The 27,221-nt window shown below is 53.1% G+C and overlaps 1 protein-coding gene across 2 annotated transcripts in view; it reads left to right on the plus strand.

Annotated features, from left to right (window-relative positions):
- The first annotated feature begins 1,016 nt into the window (after positions 1-1,016).
- Positions 1,017-27,221, plus strand: part of TRIM62 (tripartite motif containing 62) — a 32,617-nt gene continuing 6,412 nt past the window's right edge. The window contains exons 1-5 of one of the 2 annotated variants that reach the window (XM_059070955.2): positions 1,017-1,191; positions 1,538-2,062; positions 16,031-16,126; positions 20,767-21,023; positions 21,866-21,981. In XM_059070955.2, the coding sequence (XP_058926938.1) occupies positions 1,655-2,062; positions 16,031-16,126; positions 20,767-21,023; positions 21,866-21,981 (877 nt within the window). In that variant the 5' untranslated portion in view covers positions 1,017-1,191; positions 1,538-1,654. The remainder of the gene's footprint in view (positions 1,192-1,537; positions 2,063-16,030; positions 16,127-20,766; positions 21,024-21,865; positions 21,982-27,221) is intronic. The other variant, XM_059070953.2, reaches the window with a different exon arrangement.

A 27,221-nucleotide genomic window follows, 5' to 3' on the forward strand; every position in this document is an offset into this window, starting at 1 on the left:
TGGTGCCCAGTCTCTCTTCCTGAAAATCCACATCTTTCAGTGACACATCTTCACTGTTCAAAGAGAGCTGCACATATGCAGACACATCAGAAAGCGTCCCCGCCTTCATCTTGCTGATGGGATAATGAGCATCTCCTTGCTTCCTGAAACCCACATCAGACCAGGTCAGTCCCCTGCTTGAAAGCCCAGTGCTTTCAGGAAATCCATCACCTTGACCCTCAATGTCCTCCACCTCACCCTAGCCCCTTTCCCACCCCACCCCCAACAGTAGAGAACCATTTGCACTTCCCCAAATGTGCCTTCCCCTTTCACGCCTCCATGCTCTTGCACATGCTGCCCCCTCTGCCTAGAAATCCCTTATCCCCTCTCCATCTGGCGTACAAGTTAAGGTCTCCTATTACTCTTCCTCCCTCTCTCCTGCTCCCTCCTCCCCTTTCCATCTCCACCGCCACGCACACAATATAGCACTCCAGAAATGTCTGCTGAGTGGAGACAACTCCTTGGGTCAGACATCAGTCAAGGCCAGGGCTCTCCAACTTCTCCACCTAGCACTCCTTAAGAAAGTGAAGAGGAAATGGGACCCCAGGGCTTACGAGTGTGAGGGACTTGAAATTGCTCTAAGCAAGCAGGGTATTTCTAGAGTTTTATCTTTATATTTTATGCAAAAGTTATATTCTATGCAGATTAGACAACATATCCGTGTTTGTCTTAATACAAAATATTTTTCCCAAATCTTCACATTGATGATCCAACAAGATATTCCTCTTTATTCGTTATCCTCTCAAATTAGCTGTTCCCCAGCCCCCATCCGCCGCAGGGACGCCAAGCGAGACCTGGATGTTGTTCCAAGTGCACACCCTGAAGGAACAGCTGGGTTTCGCACCCCGGGGAGCTGGAGAATGGTGGGGGCGGGGAGGGGGTCAGCTGGCTGCAGGCCGGGCCACGCCCCTCCTCTCCCCCTCCCGCAGCGGGGGCGGAGTCGCTGAGGCCCCGCCCTCGGGGGTGGGGAGGGAGCCACCTCCGCCGGCTACTCAGGCTCGGCTGGTTCCGGGTTGAGAGGCTGCGCTCGGAACGGAGCAGTGGCCGCTGAGCAGGCGGGGGTAAGGGGCCGCGCGGGGCCGGGTCTTGGGGCCGGGATCGGGCAGCTGAGCGTGCTCACAGCTCTCCTCTCCTCTGCCAGGCCCAGCCGAGGTGAGGCTCTGCCTGGCTTCCCCTCCCCCTGAATTCCCCATCCCCAGCTTCTCCCCCTCCCCCCACCGCACCCATACCGGTATTACAGCCCCCCAAAGCCTCCGCCCCCTTCCTACATCCCCTTCTCCCAGCACACATGCCTTCCGACTGCCACTTTCCCCAGAAGCTTCTTGCTAGGAACACCTTCCCTCAGACACCCACGGCTCCCTCCCTCCAGCACCCATCGCTCCGGGTCACCCACTGCCTCGAGACCACCTTCCTGGGCTCGCTTCCCGGGTAGTCTCTACCCCGCACCTCTTACTCGCGTTACCCCACTCCCAGACAGCACCCATTCCTTCTCCTGTAGCTCCTGCTTCTCCGGGCCTGCTCCCCGCACCCATCCCTAGGTGCTTCCCCCGACAGCGTCGCGCTCTCCAGCCGGCCCCTTGCATCTCGGGGGACCCTCTCCGCCGTCCCCGGCGCCATGGCGTGCAGCCTCAAGGACGAGCTGCTCTGCTCTATCTGTCTGAGCATCTACCAGGACCCGGTGAGCCTGGGTTGCGAGCACTACTTCTGCCGCCGCTGCATCACCGAGCACTGGGTGAGGCAGGAGGCTCAGGGCGCCCGCGACTGCCCCGAGTGCCGGCGCACGTTTGCCGAGCCCGCGCTCGCGCCCAGCCTCAAGCTGGCCAACATCGTGGAGCGCTACAGCGCCTTCCCGCTGGACGCCATCCTCAACGCACGCCGTGCCGCGCGACCCTGCCAGGCACACGACAAGGTCAAGCTCTTCTGCCTCACGGACCGCGCGCTGCTCTGCTTTTTCTGCGATGAACCCGCGCTGCACGAGCAGCATCAGGTCACGGGCATCGATGACGCCTTCGAGGAGCTGCAGGTGAGCCGCTTGGCGGGCCTGGGGCGGGGGCGGGGCCGGCCCGGGGGCGGGGTCAGGGTTGGACCGCAGGCAGGGCCCAGTCAGAATTGCCATGGGGCGGGGCCGCCGACAGGGTCAGGGCCCTATCAAAATTAGGACGGGGCGGGGCCGCGGCGAGGAGGCGGTGTTGAGGGTGGGACCTTGGGCCGCGCTCACCAGGCGGGGTGTCAGAGAGACCTGAAGTGGGGGGTGGGTGGGTCCATGGTTGGGGAGAGATCACCAATGGAGTGGAACGGCAGGGACAGATGAGATCAGAGCTGAACCAGGTACCACCTGGACAAGGCTAGGGACGGAGCCGAATCAGAGCTGGGCAAGGGCAGCGCCCCTGTAAGGGGTCGTGGGACTGGACCTGGAGACAGGACCCAAGTAAGAAGGTTCAGGAATGAGTTGGAGACAAAGACACAGATGGGGAATGGGACAAAGTCGGGGCTAGACAGGAGGTGGGGCCGCCATCCGAGGATGAGTCTGGACTATACGGAATAGCTGAGCTGCAGGCTTTGGGGCACGATGACCTGGGGTTCAATCAGGTATGCATCAGGGCCTGGGGAGCAGTACCTGGGCTAGATCGCTCTGGGCAGGTCAGGGTTAAATCTAAGAGAGGGTCTAAATGAGTGTCAGCAAACTGCTGAGAGAGCAGTTTTGGGTGCCAGGGGCTAGGCCGAGGTGTATGAGGGGCTAAGGCTGGGATCAAGTTCTGATACTGTAAAGACCATTCTGGGTTTAAATCACAGTAGAGGCCAGGTTGAGAGTGAGGACAGGACTTAAAGACTCAAGATTTGGGCTTCCCTGGTGGCGCAGTGGTTGAGAGTCTGCCTGTCGATGCAGGGGACACAGGTTCGTGCCCCGGTCCGGGAGGATCCCACATGCCGCGGAGCGGCTGGGCCCGTGAGCCATGGCCGCTGAGCCTGCGCGTCCAGAGCCTGTGCTCCGCAACGGGAGAGGCCACAGCAGTGAGAGGGCTGCGTACCGCAAAAAAAAAAAAAAAAAAAAAAAAAAAAAAAGATTCAAGATTTGGAGAATAAGGCCCAGAAGTGAGGTGATTCAAGAAAAGCGAGGGTGGTGGACCTCTAGAAGTCTACAGGGACTTTTGGTGACCTCCTTAGATCTGTCACCTGCATCAGGACCTTGAGGACTAAATGAAGCAGTACATGCAGGGTAACCTGAACATAGTCAGCCTAGGACTGTAATTGGTCTCCTTTAAGCCTTCCTGTCCTCACGGACTAATTCCTACTCAACTCTCAAAGCCCTGCTCAAATGCCCTCTCTGTGTAAGCCTTCTCTAAACTCCACTGGCCAAAACAATAGCAATAGAGCTGCATCTTCCCAATCTCTGTTAATAAGTATAATGTTTAAAAAAAATTGTGTTCCAAGATTAGCTCTTTGGGAAATATAATATATTCTCTATACCCTCCTTGGAGGATTCTCAGTGTACATTTGCATATTAAAGGCTTGGAGAAATCTTGTAGCAAAGAAACCCATTTTGCTGTGTTTAATAAAATGATTCCCAAGGTTATTTGAGCCTGGAATCTTTTTCTCAAGCTAAACCATTTAAATCTAGCAGCCCTGTGTGTTTGGCCTTGGGATACCAGGCTAGCACACAGTCCACAAGAGAAGTCTCTTAGTCATCATATCTATGGCCCCAAAGCCTGCCAGAAGGCCTGGCCCACAGTGAACATCAGTAAAGGCTGAATGAATGACTAGTCGTGACCTGAGCTGGCCCAGACTGTGGAGCCTTCGGAAGAAGATTTTTGACTCCTTAAGCAGGAGCTAAATAACTATTTTCCCTGTTGTAGGGGATCACCCGCCCCCCCCTTATACATGAGTCTCTGTGAGCCAGCCTGCACCAGCAGATGCCCTGGCCCTAGGAGAAATGACTCCATGTTCACCTTACCTGCTCCTTGTCCCTTTAATCCCCAACCACCACTGACTCCCTTCCAGTTTGGCTATTTGAGGATAGAGAGCAAGAGTTGGGGGCTCTGGGAGCTTGCACAAGGTTGGCATTGACCGTCCACCCCCAGAGCCCCTTGTGCCAGGCACTGGTATCCCCATCTCCCCGTCTATGAAATCACATAAACAGGGAAGAGGAGAGAAGCTTGGACAGGACTAGGTGCAGGTCGTGAGTTTGAAGGGACTCTGTCTGAAACCATCTGCCCAACCTCTTCATTATGTAGATGTGGAGACTGAGGTCCAGAGAGGTGATGTGACTTACCCAAAGCCACACTGCCAGACAGTGAGAGCGCCCGGCCAAGAAAGCTCAGCCTGACCCCGGCTGGATCCCGCCCCTGCTGCTCAGCCCCTCTTCTCCCTGTCTGACTTGCTAGCTGGAAAGGACTCTGTGTTCCAAGGCTTGGTTCCCCTGTCTGCAAACCAGGAAATCCAAATGATTGTGTTGTGGTTTTTTTCAGTCCATTCCATGACCTGGGGCAGGCAGGAGAAATTGAACATATATTTTCCCCAAACGTTATTGAAACACTGTCATTCTTAGGTGAAAAGAAAAAGAGGACTGCCACTCACTCTCTAGTGTACTGTCCTGGGGTCAGTCATACTTGGGTTCCAAACCTTCCTTTAGCACTGTCTGTGTAATCAGCACATGTCTTCATGGAAGCCTTGATGCTCTCACCTGTAAACCGGGGTCAGGATGATTCTTTCCAACTAGGATTTTCATGAGGCTGACCCGAGATGAACCTGCTATTGAGATGCCTGGCACTTGGTAGGGGCTGGATCGCAAGTGCTCCCATTCTTTCTCCTTCTACCTCTGAGAACTCATGTGCCCAGCTGGGCAAATGCCCAGACCTGCCTCTCACCTGCGCAGGAGGCCTTGTTTTGGTGCCTCCTTTGGGCTTGGCAAGAAAGTAGCAGAGAAACATGCCTCCCCCTGGAGAAGTAAGTTCCTGAGTGAGGTTCAAGCCACTCTCCACCCTCACCACCCCACCCCCTCTCTTCATGGGGAAGTGGGGCTCATTAGGTAGTTATGCACTGGAAATGAGGCTGAGCCTGCCCATCACACCCCTTCCTCTCCCAGCAGCTGGTGGTTTGTCCCCAGGGCTCCTGGAGCCTGGGCTTAGACCCCTCTCCTGGAGAATAACAGACTCAGAGCTGGCAGGGTCTTGGAGATCACCTGATGCAAACTTCATTTGACAGATGGGGAAATGCCCCCTGCGCGGGGGGGGGGGGGGGGACCTTTCCCAAGGCCTTGAGGCCAGAGGAGGCTACTCCTGGCTCATCCCGAGTCTCCTCACACCCCGCTGCTTAGCAGTTGGCCTGGAGCATTTTTCATTTATTATAAATCCTGGAGGCAGCAGAGCGGAAAGGTTAAAGGCTCTGGCTTTGTATTCAGGCAGCTCGAATCTTGCACTCCTATTTTCTGGCTGTGTGACCTTTGGGAAGTTCCTTATCATCTCTGAGCCTCAGGTCCCTCCTTCACAGCATGGGAATAATGGGGTTGAATTAAGCCAGATGACATTTGCAAGAACTTGGTACAGAACTTGAGACGCATAGTAAGCACTCGATAAATGACAGCTCTGGTATGTTACATCATATTTGGCACTATTGACATTTGGGGCCAGATAAGTCTTTGTTATGCAAGGTAATCCTATGCATCGTAGGATGTATAGCAGCATCCCTGGCCTCCACCCACTGGGTGCCAGTAGCACTACCCACCCCAAGCTCTGACAACCAAGAATGTCTCCAGGCTTCATCAAATGTCCTCTAGGGTCAAAATCACCCCTGGCTGAGAACCCAGGCCTACAGAAGTCCTTCTCAGCTTTCCAGGCTCAGCGCAGATATCACCTCCTTCATGAAGCTTTCCCTGACCTGCCAGGCAGAATCGCTTTGTACCCCAGATTCCAATACTGGGGTCAGATCCTGGCATCGTCACTGATAATCTGTGTGTCCTTGGTCAGATCACTTCACTTCTCTAAGCCTCTACCTGCTCATCTAGAACATGCGGATAACATGACCTTCCTGGGAAGGATGTTGCAGGGGTTAGGGAGGCTGTACCAAAAGTGCCTGATGCTGTGCCTGGCACACAGTAGCACATGACAATTTTTAAATATCTTTTATTTTTTTCTGATTATAAAATTAACATAATAAACAGAGCTATATAATGTAAAAGTTAAAATCCCCCCATAATTCTATCCCTTGGAAAAACATGACCTTTTTCTTAAAGATTTGTTTTTTATAGTTCTACAGAATTTTTGTTGTGTAAACGGCAGGTGAGCATGTTTTGTGTGTGTGTGTGAGTGTGTGTGTGTGTGTGTGTGTGTGTGTGTGTGTGTGTCTGCATGTACCTTCCCTTTTTTTCCACTGCTGAGCACTGAACCATAGAGCAAAGAGGATGGAAGGAGCCCCATCTCAGAAGGGTTTGGGGGCTTCTCGGCCAATACTTACTGAGCCCTAGCCCACTGCCTGGGACTATACTAAGTGCTTTTCTGGTATTGCCTCATTTAATCTTCATAACACCCTGTCGAGTGGGTACTGTAATTTATTCTTTTTACAGATAAGAAAACAGAGGCTCAGAGGAATTCGGTGACTTGTTTGGTCACCCAGCTGGTAAATGGCAGGGACAGGATTTGAAGCTTAGCTAACTGTCCACACATGGCCTCCGAGCTGCCTCTGAGGGCTGGGTAGTTGTCTCCCCCGCACCCTGCCTGTCTTTGTATTTTAAGTGTACTCAGCACAGGGTCAGGCTAAGGACACAGTCTGCCCGTGCCAGCTGATGCACCGAGGGCAGGTGCTGGATGTCATCTTGCTCAGGCATGGCATCCGGCTCTCTGGCCATCTCAGCTTCCTAACCTCCAGAGGAGGGATTGGATGCAGTCCCAGCCACCCCCTCCAGGTCTCATGTGACGACTGGAGCCCTTCCCAAGGCCTCCTTCATGCCAAGGGAGACAGCAGTGGATCAGCCAAGGATGGGAGCCCTGAGGAGTTGGGCGTGGAGATCCAGAGACGCCGAGGCAGCCACACGGGGAAAGAACAGAGCTGGGGGACTGGATTCAAATCCTGACGCTGGCTTCTTCCAGCTGAGTGGAAGGTGCTGCCTTCTCTGCATCCTTTCCAAACCTGGGAAGTGGAAATAAGAACAAAACTGTCAAAAAAAAAAAAGAACAAAACTGTCCACTTACTGTATAAAGAGGGAGAGAGAGTGGCTGCCTATGCAGAGACAACTGATGCGAAGGCGCTTTATTTTGTGCTGTGGACAGGGAGGCAGCCAGATTGTCTGTGTCCTGGGGAAGTGGCCTCTGGTGTTACTTTTCCCAAGAGAGGGCAGGATTTCTGTGCAAAGAGCAGCCTCCATGGGGGCGAGGCTGGCAACGAGTCAGCCCCTGGGCTGCTGTTAGCATCTCTACTTCCCTCTTCACAGGTGTCTGTCAGTCAGCAGCCAGGAAAGCCTGTTCATCCAGGACAACTTGGCTAAGCACAGGCCACGGTGTCAAAACTCAGAATTGAAGTTGGGGCCCCAGGATGTTTATTTTCTAGAGAGAGAAGAATCTAGTAGGGAGTGACAACAGAAACATTAACAACCCTAAAAAAAAAAAACACTAGTCAGAGGGTATTGGACACTTGTTATGTGTCAGGTACTGTTACGGGCATTGAATCCTCACAGCAGCCGTTTTCCCTTTCCCTACTCCCCCAGTGGGACTAGGATCAGCCCCATTTCACAGAAGAAGACGTTGAGGCTCAGAGGCTCAGTAACTTGCCGAAGATCACACTGCAAGCAGGAGGCAGAGCTGGGATTCAGACTCGGGTCTGTCTGGCTCAGAACTCAACCTCCTCACCAAAACCCTAACTGCCTCAGGGAGCATCCAAATGGCGAGGGACCTCAGAAACCATCCACTTCCATCCTCTCCCCACTGTACAGATGGGGAAACGGACTTGCCCGAGGTTGGTCCAGAGCCCAGCTCCCTGGAATCTCAGTCCAGTGCTATTTTCACAGCATCATTTACCTTCCGGACCTTGAATTCTGCTTGAACGCTGGGGCAGGTGTGGAGGATTTGGAGATGGCTCTATCTTGGATTCAGGGATTCATTCAATCATTTCTTCAGTCGACACTCCTGCTGTAGCTAACTGAGGGCCAAGTCCTGGGTCCGGGAGAGAGCAGGACAAGCTTGGCCCTGCAGTGGTTCTCGGGGAATAGGCACAGAAGCTGCAAGGTCATGTCCTAGGCTCCTCTGGCCATAAGTCAGCGTTGCCCAGATCCCCCTGGAGCTGACAACTGGGCTGAATCCTGAGAGCAGAGAAAGGAGACGTTACAGACAGAGGGGATAACAACATCCACAGCCCCACTGCCTGGGTGCAGAGAGTGCCAGGGGCAGGCACCCTTTCTCGTTTAATCCTCACAGCAGCCCTAGGAGGTGGGTCTCATTGCCCTCTTTTATACATAAGGACACTGAGGCTCAGAAACTGTGCCTAAGACCACACAACCAATAAGCGTCGCTGAAGCTAGAACTCAGACTCAGATGATCTGAGTCAGCCAGGGGCAGGCATGGAGGTGAGCCAGTGGTTCGTTGTAGCTGCAGGGGAAGGGGTGGGAAAGTGAGGCTTGACCAGCTCATAAAGGGCCTTGAATGTGCCACCCCTAACCAAGGAGCTTGGACTTGATCCTGGAGTTTCGGGGGAGCCAGGAACAGGTTGGAGCAGGCGAGGCTGGCCTGATCGGTGTGCATTAAGGGGCAGCGTGCAGGTGGGACAGGTTGGGGGCAGCCTGGAGGAGGGGGAGCAGCCATGAGGTGCTGCCTGCCAGAGACCACGAGGCTCAGAGTGGACAGGGTTGGGGCTCAGAGGAAGAGAAGATGTATGAGAGTTCAGGTCTGTCGGGAGGGACAGGAGCATCAGAGGGCTGCGAGTAGAAGAGAGATTGGGGGACAAGAGAAAAGAGGCAAGTTCAGGGCTTCCCTGGTGGCGCAGTGGTTGAGAGTCCACTTGCCGATGCAGGGGACACGGGTTTGTGCCCCGGTCCGGGAAGATCCCACATGCCGCGGAGCAACTAAGCCCGTGAGCCATGGCCGCTGAGCCTGCGCGTCTGGAGCCTGTGCTCCGCAACGGGAGAGGCCACAACAGTGAGAGGTCCGCGTACCACAAAAAAAAAAAAAAAAAAAAAAAAAAAAAGAGACAAGTTCAGTTTGCCATGTGAAGATTTGGCATAACTGGGCATGGGAAAGGGGAGGGGGCCTTGAGCACCTACTGTGTGCCACGTCATGCTGGGCCCTTCAAGGGTGTCATCTCATTTAATCCTCATCGTAGCCCCGCAAGTGGCTCCGGTCCTTGTTTTATAGATAAGGCTCTGAGAGGTGGACACGGAGAGGGGAAGAAATGATCTACCCAAGGGCACGCAGGCAGGATTCAAACCCAGGTTTTTCTGACACCCAAGTTCATGCTATTTCCACTGGGCAGCACAGCTTAGTGACCGGGGGTCGGGGGGAGGGGGTGTCGGTCCCTGAAGCCAGGGGAGATGGCTTCCGGCAACAACTTTTTCCTCTGGGCCGGGAGAGGGATGGCCTTGTAGGAGGGGAGGTCTGGCCTTTGGGGCATGTGAGCCCTGGCTCTCTGTTCTCCCCCTCAGTGGCTGCCGGAGTCCTGGCCTGTTCATGCCTGTGGGAGCCCCAGAGCCTCTCAGCTGACATATTTGCATAATTGTGTGCTTAGGTCTGCACCAGTCCTGACTCTGCCCTCTCTCCAGAGGGAGGGGTACAGAGCTATGGCTCTGCCCTCAGAAGGGCACTCCTCCCATCCCTGATTCCTGCCCTGCCCCAGAGTTGATGGGGCCTGCTGAGTCCAGCTTCCCCAGGCTGACTTCCAAGGCATCCTCCACCCCACACACACTGCCCTCACCCATGCTAGCCCCACTGGCCTTTCCAGCCTGTGACTCCACCCACATACCTGGCTCCTGCCATCCCCAAAACTGCCCCCCACTTCCTGCACACGCCAGGTGTGCCCCTGTTCTCTCCACCTGGAATGCTCTGGCCCCTCCCTGGAGACTTGAAGGGACCCTGCCCATCCATCCATCCATCCATCCATCTTCCCTGATCCTCCCGTCAGAAATAAACTGTCTCCAAGAAACTCCCACAGTTCTGAGTCCCTATTGCACATACAATTATTTATTTTAAAAAAAAAGTTTTTTATTTTTGGCTGCGTTGTGTCTTCGTTGCTGCCTGCGGAGTTTCTCTAGTTGTGGCGAGCGGGGGCTACTCTTCGTTGAGGTGCAGGGGCTTCGCGCTGAGGTGGCTTCCCTTGTTGCAGAGCTTCTTGCGTGCCTAAGGCTCTAGGTGCGTGGGCTTCAGTAGTTGTGGCTCGTGGGCTCTAGAGCTCAGGCTCAGTAGTTGTGGTGCATGGGTTTAGTGGTTCCTCGGCATGTGGGATCTTCCCGGACCAGGGCTCGAACTCGTGTCCCCTGCATTGGCAGGCGGATCCTTAACCACTGCGCCACCAGGGAAGCCCTCACATACAATTATAATTATCGTGATGATAATGACAGTAACTACGAGTGACTGAGCATTTCCTGTGCCTCACTTTAGGTCAGGTATTAAGTCACCTAATCCTCAGCAACCACAGAGCCGGCACTGTCATTCACTGCACTTCACAGGTTTGGAAGCTGAGGTGAGAGGAAGGGTGTCACATACACAGCTGGCTTCCCGGTGTTCCCTCCGCGATGTCCTGCTCTCCCTTACAGTCCACCTATCTGCATTTCTGCCTCCCCTAGAACCTGCAGACTCGGAGTGGCTGGCACTCTGCCTGACCGTGGGTGCCCGGACGTGATGGCTGTATTGAACTGAGCGGGAGGCAGAGAGGCCGAGCAGTTTCCAGCATGGATTTTGGAGTCACTCAGATCCCCACTTCTGACTTTTATGAGCTGTGTGACCTTAGGCAAGCTGCCTGACCTCTCTGAGCCTCCATTTCCCTCTCTGTGAGACTGAGGCGATAAAGGCACTAACCTCATGAGGCTGTTGTGAGAATTAAGTGACATGATGCCTGTGAAGTTCAAACCCAAACCATACCACCTCCAGACGTGGTTCTGAGCCTCAGGCATGGCCAGTGTCCTGCCTCACAGTTAGCTCTATTGCTTAGGAGTTTATCAACAGTTTGCTGTTTCCTGTCTGATCTTTGCTGGGAGGAAATTTTCCAGTTGGTTCTCTGTAAAGCTGTGTGGCCATGGACCACTCAGTCACTTCTCTTGGACCTCAGTTTCTTGTTCTAGAAATCCAGATTGTTGGACCAGACGGTCCCTGGGGCTCCTTCCTGCCCTGGCCATCTGAGGAGGAAAGAAGGGGCCAGGACATAGTGAACCGTGGGGACGTGGAGAAGTGACCCAGGAGCCTCATGTGGGACGTGGTGACCTCTCTGTCTCCCGAGCAGCCAGTGTGGCCAGGCTCTCCACTGTGGTTAAACACTTCTTACTGTTATCTCATTTCACCCTCCCAACCCTAGGAGGTATTGTTATCCCCATTTCACAGACGAGGGACTGGGGCACAGAGAGGTTAGGGTACCTGCCCAACGTCACACAGCTAGTGGGTGGCAAAGCCAGTCTCCTAACCCAGGGAATCAGGTCTGGTCCCAGACCTGGAAAGAGGGAAGGCAGAGGGGGTGACAAAGTGCAGGCTGCCTCCTAGTCTTGCTCTGTGGGTTCTAGGTTTTGTTTTTCCTAAGTTAGCTGTTCCCTCAGGCTCAGTAGCCCACCTGAGGAGAGCTGCCTCCCTGGGGTCTCCTCCTACCCTTTTGGAGGTGAGCTCTGACCCAGCCCAGCCTCCTCTGTGGGTAGATTCATTCCGCAAACTCTGCGCCTAGCCCTGTCCTAGGTACTGATAGTGTGAAAGTCTATCTGACACAGTCCCTGGCCTAAGAGCCCATATCTCATGGAGAAGACTGACAGGTCACCTTGCTGTTAAAATACAGTGTGTGCCAGATAGTGTGAGGGAAGGCTCTGTACACAGAGGATTGTCTAAAGACAGAATGGAGTTTGGGGTATGGCTTCTCAGTGGAGGTGATGTCTGATCTAGATCTTGCGAGATGAGCGTGAACCTAACAAGTGGAGAAAACCATGTGGGTGAGCATTCCAGACAGAGGGAACAGCATGTGCAAAGGCCTGGCGGAGAGCACTGCAAGTTGTTTAGTGCATCTAGAGCAGCGCTGGCCAGTAGAACTTTCTGGGATAAAGGAAGTGTTCTGCATCTGTGCTGATACGGTAGCCACCGGTCACCTGGAGCTATTGAGCACTTGAAATGTGCAACCTTGTGCAACCGGTACAACCAAGGAACTGAATTTCAACTGTATTTCATTTAAAGTCATTTGAATTTCAATAGCCGCATGTGGCTAGTGGCTACTGTATTGAACAGTACAGGTCTGGATGAAAAGAAAAGGCTGGAGAAGAAATTTGGGGCCAGTAGTGAAGGGCCTTGAATGCCACACTCAGGCTTCGTGCCCTTCTTCCCAGACAATGTAGAAATCCTGCAGAGCGGCCTGGGGAGGAGAGGCAGGGACACATCTGTCCTGTCAAACGATTACCCCAGCTGCTCTGTGGGGCAGGGAGGAGCCTGGGGCCACTGTCCAGAAAAGAAGTGATGAAAACTGAACCGGGGTGGTGGGTATAGAGAGGAGAGAACAAATTCCAGGGCAAGCTTGATGACTGATTGGATTGGGGGCGTGGGCCATGTCAAGGGTGACCCCCAGATTTCTGGCTTGGGTGGCAGCAGGGGTGGGGGGTGCCCTTCACTGCGATGGGGAACGTGGAGGAGGGGCAGTTTTGGGGTCCCGTACCACTATTCCAGCATCCACTGTGATGTGAGTGCCTATGTCCCTGTCTCCCCCCAGCCCATCTGCACACCTCCTGAGGCATCATGGGTTGGGACTCGTACCCCATCCCTCTCCCTGTCACTGACACAGCAGCATGTGGGGCCCAAGGAGGCCTCATTCAGCACATGTTTGCGGAATGGACGAATGAGTGTTCCATTACTCCCGGGATCCCGTTGTTCCCTGGCCCTGAAAGCAGGGAGCAATTTGACCGTGTCCCTGGGGTGCCCTGAGTGATATGAGGAACGTGGCCTCCAGGGCAGTTTTCTCAGCGAATCTGAAGAGCTGCCTGGGTGGCTGGGTCTATGAGGACCACCAAGGGGAAGGGTTGTAGCATTTGGTTCATCTCCTCAAAATCTGTGTCTCGAGCAGACTGTGCCCCAAGCTGGACAGACCCCAGACAGTCAGAGAGGAGTAGTCATTCTGTACTCTTAGGTGAACACGATCCATCTGTTCCAGTGGCTCTGATGCACATGAATCTATTAGGAATGACTTCCAGCTGTTAGTAATAGAGAGCTGCCCTGAGTAGCTGAAATTAGATAGGGGTGTATTTCTCTCCCACGTAAAACAGGTCTATAGGACAGGACCCCAGGCAGCGGTGTGCCAGAGCCAGCTTGTCCCAGTTCCTGAGAACTAGTTGTGCAAATCTCTTCCCAGCTCTGCATCCAGTGACCTCACATGGAGAGCTTCAGATTGGCTTTGTGGGGAGCCTTTACACCAAGGAAATTGGCCAACACTATAAATTGGGGCTGTTTCTCTTTTTTCCAGAGGGCAAGCTTCCTAGCATATCACTGAGTGCAGTGATGGTGTGGCTACCCCATCAGGGACCCAGGCTGCATCTTCCTTCTATTTCTCTGGTTTCAGCCTGTCATATCCATCTTTCTGGCTGCCTTACAGCCTGAGATGGCTACCAGAGTTCCAGTCATTATGTCTGTGGAAGCTCTCTACTCCCACAAAACCAGCTATTCCAATTTTTCTATCTAATTCGTATTTTCAAGGCTGGCTCCTCTTCATCCTTCAGCTCTCATCTCAGGTGTGACCTCCACAGAGAAGCCTTCCCTGACACGCTACCTAAATTTGCCACCCATCCCATTCGGCTTTATTTTCTCTAGAGCATCGACCATAATGGGTAGCTCTCTGATTCTTCTATTATTTTCCTTGTTATTATCTGTCTTCCCCACTAGACTGGAAGATCCCTATTAGTAGGGACTGCATCGGTCTGGTTCTCTGCTGTGTCCCGAGTGCCTCAACAGTGCCTGGTACATCATAATTGCTCAATAAATACTTGTTGAGTGAATAAGGGATAGTAAGCACAGATCATTTTGTTTTCTACATGCTTCCCTTAGTGTGTCATCATGACCATTTTCTCATGTTGCTATTTAGTCTGTAAAATTAGTTGGACTAGATGTTTTCTGAGGGCCCTGCCTGCTCTGACGAGATGAGTGGGCAGGAGGTGAGTGTGATCACGGAAGTCACCTCCCTGGCATCACTCACAGCCCAGGCTGACTAGGGAGCTTGGGTCCTGCTCAGAGGCTGTTTTCATGGAAATTCACTCCCAAAGCAAACTTCCTTGAGCCCCATCTCAGTGCCAGGCCATTGATGGGCATGGGGGATAGAGAGAGAAAACGGTAGGGAGGGCCTGCCCTGCATGGAGATGGATAACAGGCAGCCAGAAGAACAACGAGCTGTGATACAATGGGCTAAAAGTCCAGAAGTACTGGGGGCCACCAGCCTCCATACCCCATTCATTCATTTGGCAAATACTTATTGAGGCCCTACTGTGTGCCGGACACTATTCTAAGCATTGGGGATGGAACAGTGGACAAGCCAGACAAGATTCTTGCCCTCATAAAACTCACATGCCACTGGAGGAGATGAACAGTAAACACGATGTCAAATAAATAAGCAAGATCATGGACAGCAGGAGGTGCTATGGAGACCACTAAATAGGAGGGTGGAAGGGATGCTGCTGTGCATGGGCTGGTCAGGCAAGACCTCTCCGAGGAGGCAGCATCTGAGTCGATACGTTAATGCTACAAAGGAATCACAGGGAGAAAATCTGAGAGTGAAGTGCACCTGGCAGAGGAAGCAGCAAGTGCAAAGTCATAAGACTGAAACAAGCCCAGCGTGAGGCACAGGAAGAAGACCGCTTTGGCTGGATGGGAGTGATGGGGGAAGGATGGGGGAGACAGAAGTGGGACTAGGGACAGGGGACTGAGGCACTTGCTTCAGGTGCAAAATTGAAGCAGGCGCCCAAAACCTCAGTAGTCAAGATAATATCTAATGCAATTTTTAAAAATCAAAATTAATGCCCAAACCCCCATGATGAACAAAATATCAAATTTTTAAATAAAGACAAGATGACTAGCAGTGTCATCCTGAGCCTTATAGGAACCAGATGCAAAGGAAAAACAAGTAATACCGATCCTGTCCTTATTTAAAAATTTGACCTGTTGTCTATCATGGATTTTTGTTGTTGTTCATCATGGGTGGTGTCATCACTATAGAAAACATGTCACCTGGTGTCACGACCATGGTTTCCAGAACCAGACTTCCTGAGTTCCGTTTCTGGCACTACCCCTGCATGCTTAGCTGTATGCCTCGGGGCCAGTTTCTTGACCTCTCTGTACCAGTTTCTCCATCGGAAAAGGGGGCCGATAATAGTGCCTACCTCAGGGTTATTGAGAGGATTAAATGACAAGCCAAGGTCTAAGAACAGTGCCTAGCCCACCGGAAGTGCTCAGAGGATGTTGGCAGTCAGGCGTAGCCCTGGGCAGCAGTACAGCCTTGGTTCCTGCCAGCGGATTCTAAGCAAGGAGTCCTGGCCAGCAAATCAGGGTGGGTCAGAAAGTATGTGGAGGTAGATTGGAAACAGGGAGACCAGAAGCCCCTAGGATGGCCAGAGAGGAGGCTGTTGCAAAACTCCAGATGGAAGACGAGAACAGACTCTGGAGATACTTAGGAGACAGACTCTGCGGAACGTGGTGGTTGTTAAACTGTGAAGGGAGGCGGGTGCTGGGGCAGGAGATGGACGGGGCCAGGATAGCTTCCAGTGCCCACAGTGGACGGGCCTGGGCTCTGCATCACCACGGAATCCCCCGAGCCGCATCTGGCCCGCGCCCCCATCCCGATCTTGTCTGTGTTCCAGAGGGAGCTGAAGGAGCAGCTTCAGGCCCTTCAGGACAGTGAGCGGGAGCACACGGAGGCGCTGCAACTGCTCAAGAGACAGCTGGCGGAGACCAAGGTGAGCCCGGCCTGGACGTGGGGGCGGGGCTTCGTGGGGGCAGGGCCAGTTGGGAAGTTGAGGGGCGTGGCTTTGGGCCTGCTGTGGGGGCGGGGCTTCGAGGGTCCAAACTCCAGGTGTTAGGCCGGGGCATGGGGGTGGGGCGGAGGCTGGGGCTTCCCTGAAGGTAAATGGGGCGGGGACCCACTCCAAGATGACTGAGGGCAAGTGGGATCCTTTCTCCCTTCCTGCTTTGGGTGAAAGTTGAGGTGGGACCAGGGACCCTTCGGAAAACCCTGGTGTCCTGCGGGGCTGGGAGAATGTACCTAGTCTCTCTTTTTTTTTCTCCCGTTGCTAAACACACCCATTGCCCAAGGAGCCAGCCAATCCTGAGAATGTTCCTTCAAAGCCCTCCTGATGATTTGTGGCTCAGCCCTGGTATCAGCTCCCCTCTTCAACTCTGACTGTGGAGATATAGACTCTGAAAAGTAGCGTCAAACCCTGCAGGCTCTGGCCACAGTGGTTTGAAAAGAAAAGCCTTTTTTCTTGACCTGAGAGGAAGGCCCTGGGTTCTGATCCGGCCACTACCGTGCTGTGTGACTTTGGGTAAACTGCATACTTATCTGGGCCCCTAGTCTTCCCATCTGTGCTGTAGGGACTCTGCCAGGCTCCTTCCAGCCGTGATGTTCTGGATCCTAGCACACTTCCAAGGGACTCCCTCCAAGTCCCCCACAGATACCTCTAACTGGGCAAGGCTTGCTCTGATTTCTGCTGTACTTCTGGAGCCAAGCACTGGGGACCCAGGCCTGGCTGCTAAGCTCTTGGGTGATTTCATTGTGGCTCCACTCCATTTGCAGGGGTGCCACTGCCAGCAGCAGCTGGAGCAGAGCCTTAGGAATGCTCTGGGCCTCCAGAGTTCCCCCTGGGGCCCGGAGAGGCCATTGGAGATCCAGACCTGTGCCCCAGCTTGGCCACCAACCCACTGTGGGGTCTTAGGGAGGTCATGATGAACATTTCTTCAGAGAACACTCTGGAGTGCCTCTGGGCAGCACCCTCAGTGGGCATCAGATGGGAAGCAGTCACAGGACTCTGGCCTCTGCTTCTCACAGCCTCGTTTTCCCCACCTGCCTGGTGATCGCACACCTCTCAGGTGAAGAGAAGCAAATGGAAGCCTCTGTCTGGATGAGAGGGGAATATTATGGTCTGTTGCTTCTCCCCAGCATTCAGTTCTTCTCTCCACTCCCCGTCCGCATTGTTTTTCTCCACTGACCTTTTCCTCCCCTGCCTTCCTGTCCATCTGTCTACCTCTGGGGTGTCCTCTGGGGCCACCTTCCCCTCCAGTTCCCCCAGCCCTGCTTCCTGTCTGGACTGGGATGTTTATACAAGAAATGCCTATGGATGCTTTGGAGGTCATATTTCACCTGGTGCCTGACTCGGCTTTCCTGTGGCGCCTGCCCCTGCAATGGCCCGGCCTCAGGGCCCGTCTGATCTCCCTCCCCCAGCCCAGTGTTTTCCTTGGTCGGCCCTGACCGAGTGACGCATTCTTGGCAGGGTGTTGTTCTGAAATGGCCCCAGCTCTTCCAAGCCCCAGTGTGTTCCCAGGGATGTGGTGGGTCAGGGTGGGAGCTGCTCTCCCAGTCGTGACTGAAGGGATTGGGAGTGGGGCGGGGCTGGCTCTGCCCTAGAAAAAACTAGAGTAAATGGGACATACCGGTTTAGCTGAACCTTTCTCTGTGCTGGGAACTGTGTTCCCTGTTCATTGTCTCGTCGAACCGCATAGAATGTCACCTCCATGACTGCAGGATTCCCCAGAACCTACTCAGTGTCTAGCACACAGTAAATAGTTGTGGAACAAATGAGTGGGGGGAAAAGATACATCTTTTGAGGTGGGAATAGTTGTCGTCTCCATTTTATTGGCAAGGAAACTGAGGCCCAGAGAGGTTGACGGACAGGCCTAAGGCCCCACAGCTAATAAGTAGCTAATTGAGACCTTACTGTCCAGTTCTGTCTGAGCCTAGTGCATATTCCAGCCTCATGCTGGAATGTCCTCAGCGAGATCTCTGGCTTTGTGGGCTGCAAGCCGGGTAGGCCTGGAGAACCCATCAGGGACATATTTTGGGCTCCTGGGGTGGCTGATGTTCCACTTCTGAGCCGCCCTCTCCCAGCCTCTTTCTCTCCTCTTGTCCTGGGGACACTGGGCCCCTACCTGAGAGAGCAGATGGAGTCTGCACCCACCTCTACAGAGCAATCTTGGGCAAGACCCCTCCCTCCTTTACCTCTCAAGCAGGTCCTGACCATCAGCCTTGTGCCAGGCTCTGGGATGCAGGGCTAAGGAAGATGTCATTCCTACCAGGAGGGGTTCATCCACTAACTGGGAAGCCACATAAAATGTGGGGCAGTATATTCAGAATATTTACAAAATGGGAACATTTAACTGCCTGGAAAAGTTAAGGAAGGTATCACAGAGAAGGTGGATTTTGATCTGGGTCTTGCAGGATGAGTAGGAGTTTGTCAGTTGAATAAAGCATTTGCTGGGGGAGGGGTCCACTCTAGGCAGGTGGAATTACGATGCAGCAGCACTAGAGAGGTAAGCTGGGATCAGATTAAGGACTTTGAATTCTAGGCTAAGAAATTTAGCACTGTACTAGTGATCAAGGAGCCAAGAAGGGTTCCTAAAGACGAGATGGGCTGTGACCCAGTTTGCACGTTAGAAGCCTCACTCTGGCAGCAAGTTTGTTGGCAAAGATGTGGAGTTGACACGTTGAACCAGTGAGTTGGTGGGACCCAGGGGCATGCGTGGAGGAGGCAGGTGGAGAGATGAATGTGGTGCTCAGGAGACATGTAAGACCTTTGAAATGGACTTGGAAGCCATCCTCAAAGCAGTGGGAGTTACGGGGTGTGAATAAAAGGAGCCAGCCTGGATGAGTCCTCAGGAACAGGGGTGGCAGGGAGGGAGCAGCCAAAGAGGTGGGAGGCAAACCAGAATTTTCTATTAGTAGAGGGTGGCCCTTGGGCCAAACGCTGTTGCACATTGGCCGAAGAGGAGACGGAAGGGGTGGCCATGAGATCTGGGGCTCTTTGGAAGGCAGTGGCGGACGGTGCAGGGAGGGCAGGCCCCAGCTTCCCCACCATGACCTGCCGCTGCCAGAGCCTTGGCCCTCCCTGGGTGAGGGGGCGCCGGGAGGCCACAGGCAGCCTGGCCCTTCATCCCCAGCCTCTCCGCCACCCCCTTTGTCTGCCCTGCCTGCTGGGTGGGCATGCGCAGGGAGGCTGGCCCACTGCCAGCAGCTCTTCCTGCCGCGGGCAGCCGGCAGCCACGATGACTGGGAGGGAACAGGCCCTAATTGAGCCTTTGTGGAGCCTCCCACAGAGCCCCGGGCACTGAACACAGCAGGGTCTCTGACTCCGTGAACTCCCAGCCAGAATCCCACGAAGTCAAATTGCAGAGGCAGGCCCCACACGCTGCTGCTGCAGCCAAGCCGCACTTGTGTACCCTGTGTCATCCTGCCTTGTGCTGTCCCCTCGGCCCACTGCCCACACCCCCCAACTGACATCCTGCCCGTCCTTCAGGCCCCAGCTCAGAAGTCATCTCTCCACAAAGACTTCTAGGATGTGCCAGTTCCAGTGTTTTAATAACCAGGCTCTGGGTCTGCACCTCAAACAATACCATGCACTTTGTGAATGTTCCCTCACTTACCATAGCCCTGCAATGTTGTTGTATACCCTTTTCCCAGATAAGAAAACTAAGGTTCAGAGATATCAGGCAACTAAGGTTGCCACAGCTGGAGACCCAGAGCCATTGGGCACCAAAGCTGTGCCCTTTACTACTCAACACCTCCTGGGCCTGGCAGTGCCCTTGGGGGCAGAGAGAACCACAAAAGTCCATGCTTGTCTCCTGTGACTATGGCTTTAACCCCCCAGCTCTTGTTCCCTGGCCAGAGGGTCTCGGGGTGGCAGGACAAGGCGAGTGACCACCAAGCTTTGCCCAGCACGTTGCCACTTATAAAGCTCTTTAACATCTGTGATCTCGTCTTCTTTGCTTGGGCCCCATGAGTGATTTTTTTAAAAATAAAAATTTAAGGGAATTCCCTGGCAGTCCAGTGCTTAGGACTCGGCGCTTTCACTGCCATGCGCCCAAGTTTGATCCCCGGTTGGGGAACTAAGATCCCATAAGCCGTGTGGTGCAGCCCAATAAATAAATAAATAAAATGTTCACTGTCTCCCAGACTGAACTCAGCAACCTCTCCCTGCCCCCCACGTCTCCTGCCAGCTTCCCCAGCCCTCCCACCCCCAAGCCAGAAATCTGGACATCGTCCTTACACCTGTCTCTCCTGTACCCCTACAGCCAGCCAGTTGGCCACCAGGGTCAAAGGGGCTCTCCTACAAATATCTTTCAAGCCGTGTCCATCTGCTGCCCCCCTAGTTCAAGCCTCATTGTCTCACCTGGACCATTTCATTAGTTTCCTAACGGAGAACAATTAGCTGCTGTCCCTGCTATGCCAGTTCTCTCCTGCCGCCATGCTTTCGCATGTGCCATCCCCTCACCGGCATGCCTTTCCCACCCTTTCCTCTGTGCACGCCAAGACGCTCGGTTTCCTCCTCGCACCCAGGGATCACCCCATCCACTCTCCCCGACTGACCCCTGATGACTGTCTCCACAGTCTTCCACCAAAAGCCTGCGCACCACCATTGGGGAGGTCTTTGAGCGGCTGCACCGGCTGCTGCGCGAACGGCAGAAGGCCATGCTGGAGGAGCTAGAGGCAGACACGGCCCGCACGCTGACTGACATTGAGCAGAAAGTCCAGCGCTACAGCCAGCAGCTGCGCAAGGTGCAGGAGGGGGCCCAGATCCTGCAGGAGCGGCTGGCTGAAACTGACCGGCACACCTTCCTGGCCGGGGTGGCCTCGCTGTCTGAGCTGTAGGTAGCCGCCTGCTGTGGGTCTTCTCCAGGGGGGTATCCCCTCCCTGGCCCTTGTGGGATGCTGGGATTGGAGGCAGATGGGGTGGTTAGCAGAGAATTCATTCATTCAAATCTCCATCAAATACACAGGACATCTGCTTTGTGCCAGAGCCTAGGGTAAAAGCTTTATGTATTCATATTATTTTACATATAATATTTATAATCATATAGGATATTATTTGTTTTATGTGCTTTATATTATATTACAAATATGTGTTTTATATTATCTATTATATTATTTATAATAACATTGATATTATATACAATAAATAATAATATGTAAATTATTATAATCCTAATAGCCCCTTGGAGGTAGTTACCACTGCCATCCCCATTTCACACGTGTAGAAACTGAGACACAAAGAAGCTACAGCAATTGGCCAAAGCCGTTTGTCTAGTATGTGGGGGAGCCAGGATTCGAGCCCAGGTCTCTCTAGTTCCATAGCTGCCTTTAATAGTAATAACACTTAATTATTGGTTCGTTAATGACCAATACTGATAGCTAACATCGTGTATTCAGTGTTGACCTTGAGCCAAGTACCGTGCTAAGCATTTTACATACATTATGCCATGTAATCCTCACAAGCCTAGGAAACAGGTGTTATCATAGTACCCATTTTAAAGATGAGGAAACTGAGGGCAATAGCTAGAGAATTAGGAAGTGGCACAGGTAGGCACTTGAGTCGGCGTTTGGGTCCAGCAGACTTCCCACACGTGACCTCGCCCTATGCCAGCTGCCCTGAGGTGCTAGGACAGGAATCCAGCCCCCAATGTGGCCTGCTCTCTTGCTCTCCTTCCAGGCTCAAAGGGAAAATCCATGAGACCAATCTGACCTACGAAGACTTCCCAACCTCCAAGTACACAGGCCCCCTGCAGTACACCATCTGGAAGTCCCTGTTCCAGGACATCCACCCAGGTAAGGCCCTTCCTGCCACTCTCCAGTAGGGCTCAGGAAGAGGCAAGGATTATCATGGGTTGGAGCTAGATGGGGCCCAGCCCAGCCCACCCCTGGCTCTACACATGACATGGGGGCAGGGCAGAGGGATAAGAAAGAGTGCCTTGCTGATCACCTACTATGTTCCAGGGCCTGTGCTGGGCACCAGCACAAGAGGAGGTTGGTTCTACTAGTGTACCCATTCTCTAGATGAAGAGACTGAGGCCCTGGATGGTTCACTCATTCACTCTATGCCTACAGGATATATCAAGCACCTGCCTCTCACCAGGCACTATTCTAGGTACTAGAGATATAGCAGTGAGCAAAACAGGCAAAAATCCCTACGCTCGTGCATCTTACTTACATGCTAGGGTGTGAGAGAGAAAGAAAACAAAATTAAATAAGTAAAATACATAGTTTTTTAGATAATGATAAAAGATAAGGAAAGGGGCTAAGGGATGTTGAGGTAGGATTGAACGTTTAGTAGGGGATCCAGTTAGAAGACCTCCCTGAGAAGGAAGCAGTAGAGTAAAGACCTGAAGGAGGAAAGAGAAGAATGAGCCACGTAGGTATCTGAGGAAAGAGTGTTCCTGGCAGTGGGAATAGGAAGTGCAAAGGCCCTGAGGCAGGAGCAAGCCTGGCATGTTCAAGGGACAGTAAGGAGACTCGCGTGGCTGGAGTGGAAAGAGTGAGAGGGAGGGTGGAGGTGAGGAGGTCAGGTCAGTAGCAGTAGCCAGACCATGAGAGCCTGGAGGCCCATATGAAAACTTTAAATTTTATGCTGAGTGAGATGGGAGCCATTGGAAGGTTTGGGGCAGTGAAGTGACATAAGCCGGCTTAAGTATCCCTCTGGGTGCTGGGTTGAGAATAGACTACAGGGGGTAAAGGGTGGAGGTTAGGAGACTACTGCAACAATGCAAGTGACAGATGATGGTGGCCTGGAGCAGGGTGGTGGCAGTGGAGGTGGTGAGAAGTGATCGGATTTAGGATCTATTTTGAACAGAGAGCCAACAGGATTTGCTAACGGATTGGATCTCAGGTGTGAGAAAAATAATGACAAGGAAGACCTACAACGATTTTGGCTGTAGTTGTAGATGAAGTTGTAATCACGTGAGGTTAGCGATGCCAGTTAGAAGTCTCAGTGCAGACGTGGAGAAGGTAGTGGGAATGACACGTCTGCAGTATGGGTGGAGGGTCAGGGCTGGCGTTGTCTACATGTGGACGGTACTGAATGAGCCGGGATGAGGTCACCGAGGAAGTGGGGGTAGAGAGAAAAGAGAGAGGGCCACTCTAACACATGGAGCCCTAGGCCGCTCCTAGAAGTCAAGGACAGGAGCGGGACCCAGACAAGGAGACCAAGAAGGAACAGCCAGAGAATAGGAGGAAGACCTGCGTCTGTCCAGGAAGCCAAGTGGAGAAAGTGTTTCGAGGAGGAGAGAGTGGATAGTGGTGGCAAAGCTGTGACCCCAAGTGTGGGGGGATCAGAACTGACTGTTCTTGGGTCTTGGTGACTTTGACAAGAGCTGCTTTGGTGGAGCAATAGAGGCAAAAGCCTGACTGGAGACCGTCCAAGAGAAAATGAGAGAGGAAGTGGAGACAGTGCTTTCAATGAGTTTTATTTAAGGGAAAGAGAGAGAATGTGGCAGTGGCTATTTGTTTAAGATAGAAGAAATGGCAGCATATATGGGAGGGGTGGGGGGCATGGAAAAGATCCAGTAGCAGAAGGCAGAATTGAGGGTGAAGGAGGGAGAGTTGCCGGGGTGACCCCCAGGAGTGGGATCTGCCTCTGCCTTTGCTGGGAGCCAGGAGAAGGTAGAATAAATGGGCCCCGAAGCAGAGGGGGCAGTGGTGGGGGCTCCTGGGAATTCTCTTCACCTCTCCCAGTAAGGCAGGAAGCAAGGTCGTCCGCTGAGATGAGGATGGGCTAGAGGAGGTCATGGGAAATATGCCGAGAGAGAAGAAAGTCTGAAATGGGTTTCTAGTAGAGTTAGTAGACCCTGGGACTGGAAGGTCAACGCCTTCCCGAGATCACACAACCCACAAGGGCATCAGAGTGGAAACTATTGGCAGCAGGGAACCTTCTGTGTTCCTGAGTCAGGCGCAATGTCCTTTAGAGGTGAGACAAGGATATAGAGGAGACTTCTCCCTAAGAGGTAGACACTGTTACTATCATTTTTTAGATGAGGAAACTGAGGCACAGAGCTGTTAGGAACTTGTCATGGTCACAACCTGTAAATGGTACAGCCAGGATTTAAACCCAGACACGTCAGACCCCAGAGCCTGTGCCCTTACCTACTAAACTAACCAGGCATTCTCTGGCCTCATACTGCCAACCCAGGAAGACTGCTGGGGAGACTGAGGCTCAGAGAGGCTCACTGATTTCCCAAGGTCACACAGCAATCAGTGCTCTTTCCACCTATCTGGATTCATTCTTTCGATCTACAAACACTGAAAGTCCTTCGAGGCACTTTCAGGATCAGGGGAGACAGATGGAACAACAGACCCTGATAGTCCAGTGGGACCAGGGCCATGATGAGGGACTTACATGGGGTCATGGAAGCCCAGAGGGACAACAGGAGGCTCTGGATGGGGTGAGGGAGGAGCCAGGGGAACACTGAGTAGATGATGTTTGAACTGAGCGCTGAAAACTGAGGGCTTTCCCACTCAGGAAAGGATGGGGCCTGGAGGTGCCTCGGACAGTCCCCGGCATTGGGAACTGTGTAGGCAAAGGCGGTGGGAAGGGCAGGGGTATGAATGATCCCAGGACGTTCACGATTGGCCTTCAAGTACAGATGGAGAAGGACTGAGGACAATCACTGAGAGTGTGAATGCTAAACAGGGATGGGGCGCCCCTCCAGGTGACTGAAGACCTCATTGGATGGATGGATGCATCATGACCAATTGCACAAAAGTGAAGGGACATCTCCTAGAACCCTTAAAGCTGGATCTGTGCCCTCATTGACAAAGGGGGCAGTAGTTGGGGGAAGGGCCCACTTTCTAGCCGACTGGGTGGGGCTCTTGGCTCTCCTTCTGGGGTTGTGGGTCTCTGTGTGCTCCCAGCCTTGGAGAGACCTGCACACTGGGACCCAGCAAGGTGAGGGCCACACATGGGTGAAGCAGCATAACTGAAGGAGGCAAGAAGCCCCTCCAAGGGTCCTGTCCCCTCCCCTGGCCCAGGGAAGCCCCTCAGGCAGATGGTCTCAGGAGCTCTATTTATCTCAGATGCCACAGCTCAGAGAGGCAACCCAGGCACCTCAGCCTGACAGTCAAGGCCCTGTGAGATCTGGGCCCAGCCATTCTCTCATTCTCCCCTTTGTAGCACACTCAGCCACACTGAACCATCTTCAGGTTTTACATGAGCCATATTCCCTCTCCTCCACACTTATGCACATGCTATTCCCTTTGCCAAGAACACTTGACACAAACCTTAATCTTTGATGACTAACTGCTACTCTCTTTCACATCTTAGTTTATAAACACCTCCTCTGGGAAGCCTTCCTGGATTTCTCCAGGTAGCCCTGGGCTTTCCTGGTCTCACTGTTTGTTAATGTCTGCATGGCTGTCTCTCTTACTAGACCGTGAGCTCTGAGGGGTCAGGGGCTGAGTCTGATTCATCACTATGCATCCCCAGCAGCCAGCACAGTAAATGTTTGTGGATGAATGAATAAAGAAATGAATGAGTCCTGCTCTCAGTTCTGTTACTATTAGGTTGGCCAAGAAGTTCGTTCAGGTTTTTCCGTAACATATGGAAAAATCCGAGTGAACTTTTTGGCTAACCCAATAGAATAGGGCCTGGCATTAAGTATGTGCTCAATAATTATTTGTTGAATGAAGGAACTTGCTGCACATCCTTGGACAAGTCACTTCCTCCCTCTGAACCTCAGTTTCCTCCTCTGTATTATAAGGGTGCTAGTGTTCCCTTCTTTTTTTTTTTTTTTTTTTTTTTTTGCGGTGCACGGGCCTCTCACTGTTGTGACCTCTCCGGTTGCGGAGCGCAGGCTCCGGACGCGCCGGTTCAGCGGCCATGGCTCACGGGCCCAGCCGCTCCACGGCATGTGGGATCTTCCCGGACCGGGGCACGAACCCGTGTCCCCTGCATCGGCAGGCGGACTCTCAACCACTGCACCACCAGGGAAGCCCGTGTTCCCTTCTTGACTCCCTCACAAGTGAACAAATGGATGTGGGAATTTGCTGATTTCCCCAGGGCAGGGTTTCTTAGCCTCAGCACTATTGACATTTGGGGCTGGATAATTCCTTGTCTTGGGTGCTGTCCTGTGCATGGTAGGATGTTTAACAGCATCCCTGGTCTCTACCCAACTAGATGCCGCACACACCCCTTCCAGTTGTGACAACCAAGTTCATCTCCAGACATTGCCCAATGTGCCCTATGGGGCAAATCAACCCCAGTTAAGAACCGCTGCCCCGGGGAAAGCTGCCTGTAGGAGAGGGGCTGAGGAAGCAGTAGGGTGTGCCCTGAACATCCTGCCAAGGACAGCGGCCCGTGGGGGTTCAGAGAACAGTGACCTGGTTAGCTGGGCCCCTTCCTTTGTCTGTAGGGCCTGTGAAGTCACTCTGGCTCCTCTACCAAAACCAAGGCTCTTTTTGTCCAGATGGGAGGGGCAGGTGCCCCCAGGGACCTAACCCTGCATTCTAGCAGCTTCCTGCCTGCCCCCCTTCCAGTTCAGCCTTCCTATTGGGTCACCTGAGAACTCCATATAGCACCTGTCACTCCCGTGATCTGGAACCTCCACTCTCCACCACCACCCACACCCCTGCCCCACCTCTCAGCTGACATTGGAAACTCTCCTCCAACTGCTTGGCCTGATTGCCCCAGCTCCCAGGCACAGACTTCCTCCCCACCCAGGCCAGGTGGCCATTGTCCAGAGGACACCAGACACTATTTCCTTTGCTCCTGCCACCTCCCTCTCCTGGGCTGCTCTCTCCTCCTCCTGGTTATCTGAATCCAATCATTTTGGGTTCCAGCATGTTCACTGTCTAGCTGTGTGACGCAGGGCAAATGTCTGCGTTCTCTGAGCTTGTTTCCTCATCTGTAAAACAGGGATGGGGAAGGTGTGATTTGTCTCGCAGGGTAGGTAGGAGAATTAAATAAGATTATTTATTTGTGATAATAATCCTGGAACTTAGTAAATGCTTGATACCTGTTTCTTGTGATTATCATGAATCATCAGATGGTTCCTCAGTCTTGCTGAACAGGTTTCTAG

The sequence above is a fragment of the Kogia breviceps genome, chromosome 1 (genome assembly GCF_026419965.1).
Source record: "Kogia breviceps isolate mKogBre1 chromosome 1, mKogBre1 haplotype 1, whole genome shotgun sequence".
Taxonomy (NCBI): domain Eukaryota; kingdom Metazoa; phylum Chordata; class Mammalia; order Artiodactyla; family Physeteridae; genus Kogia; species Kogia breviceps.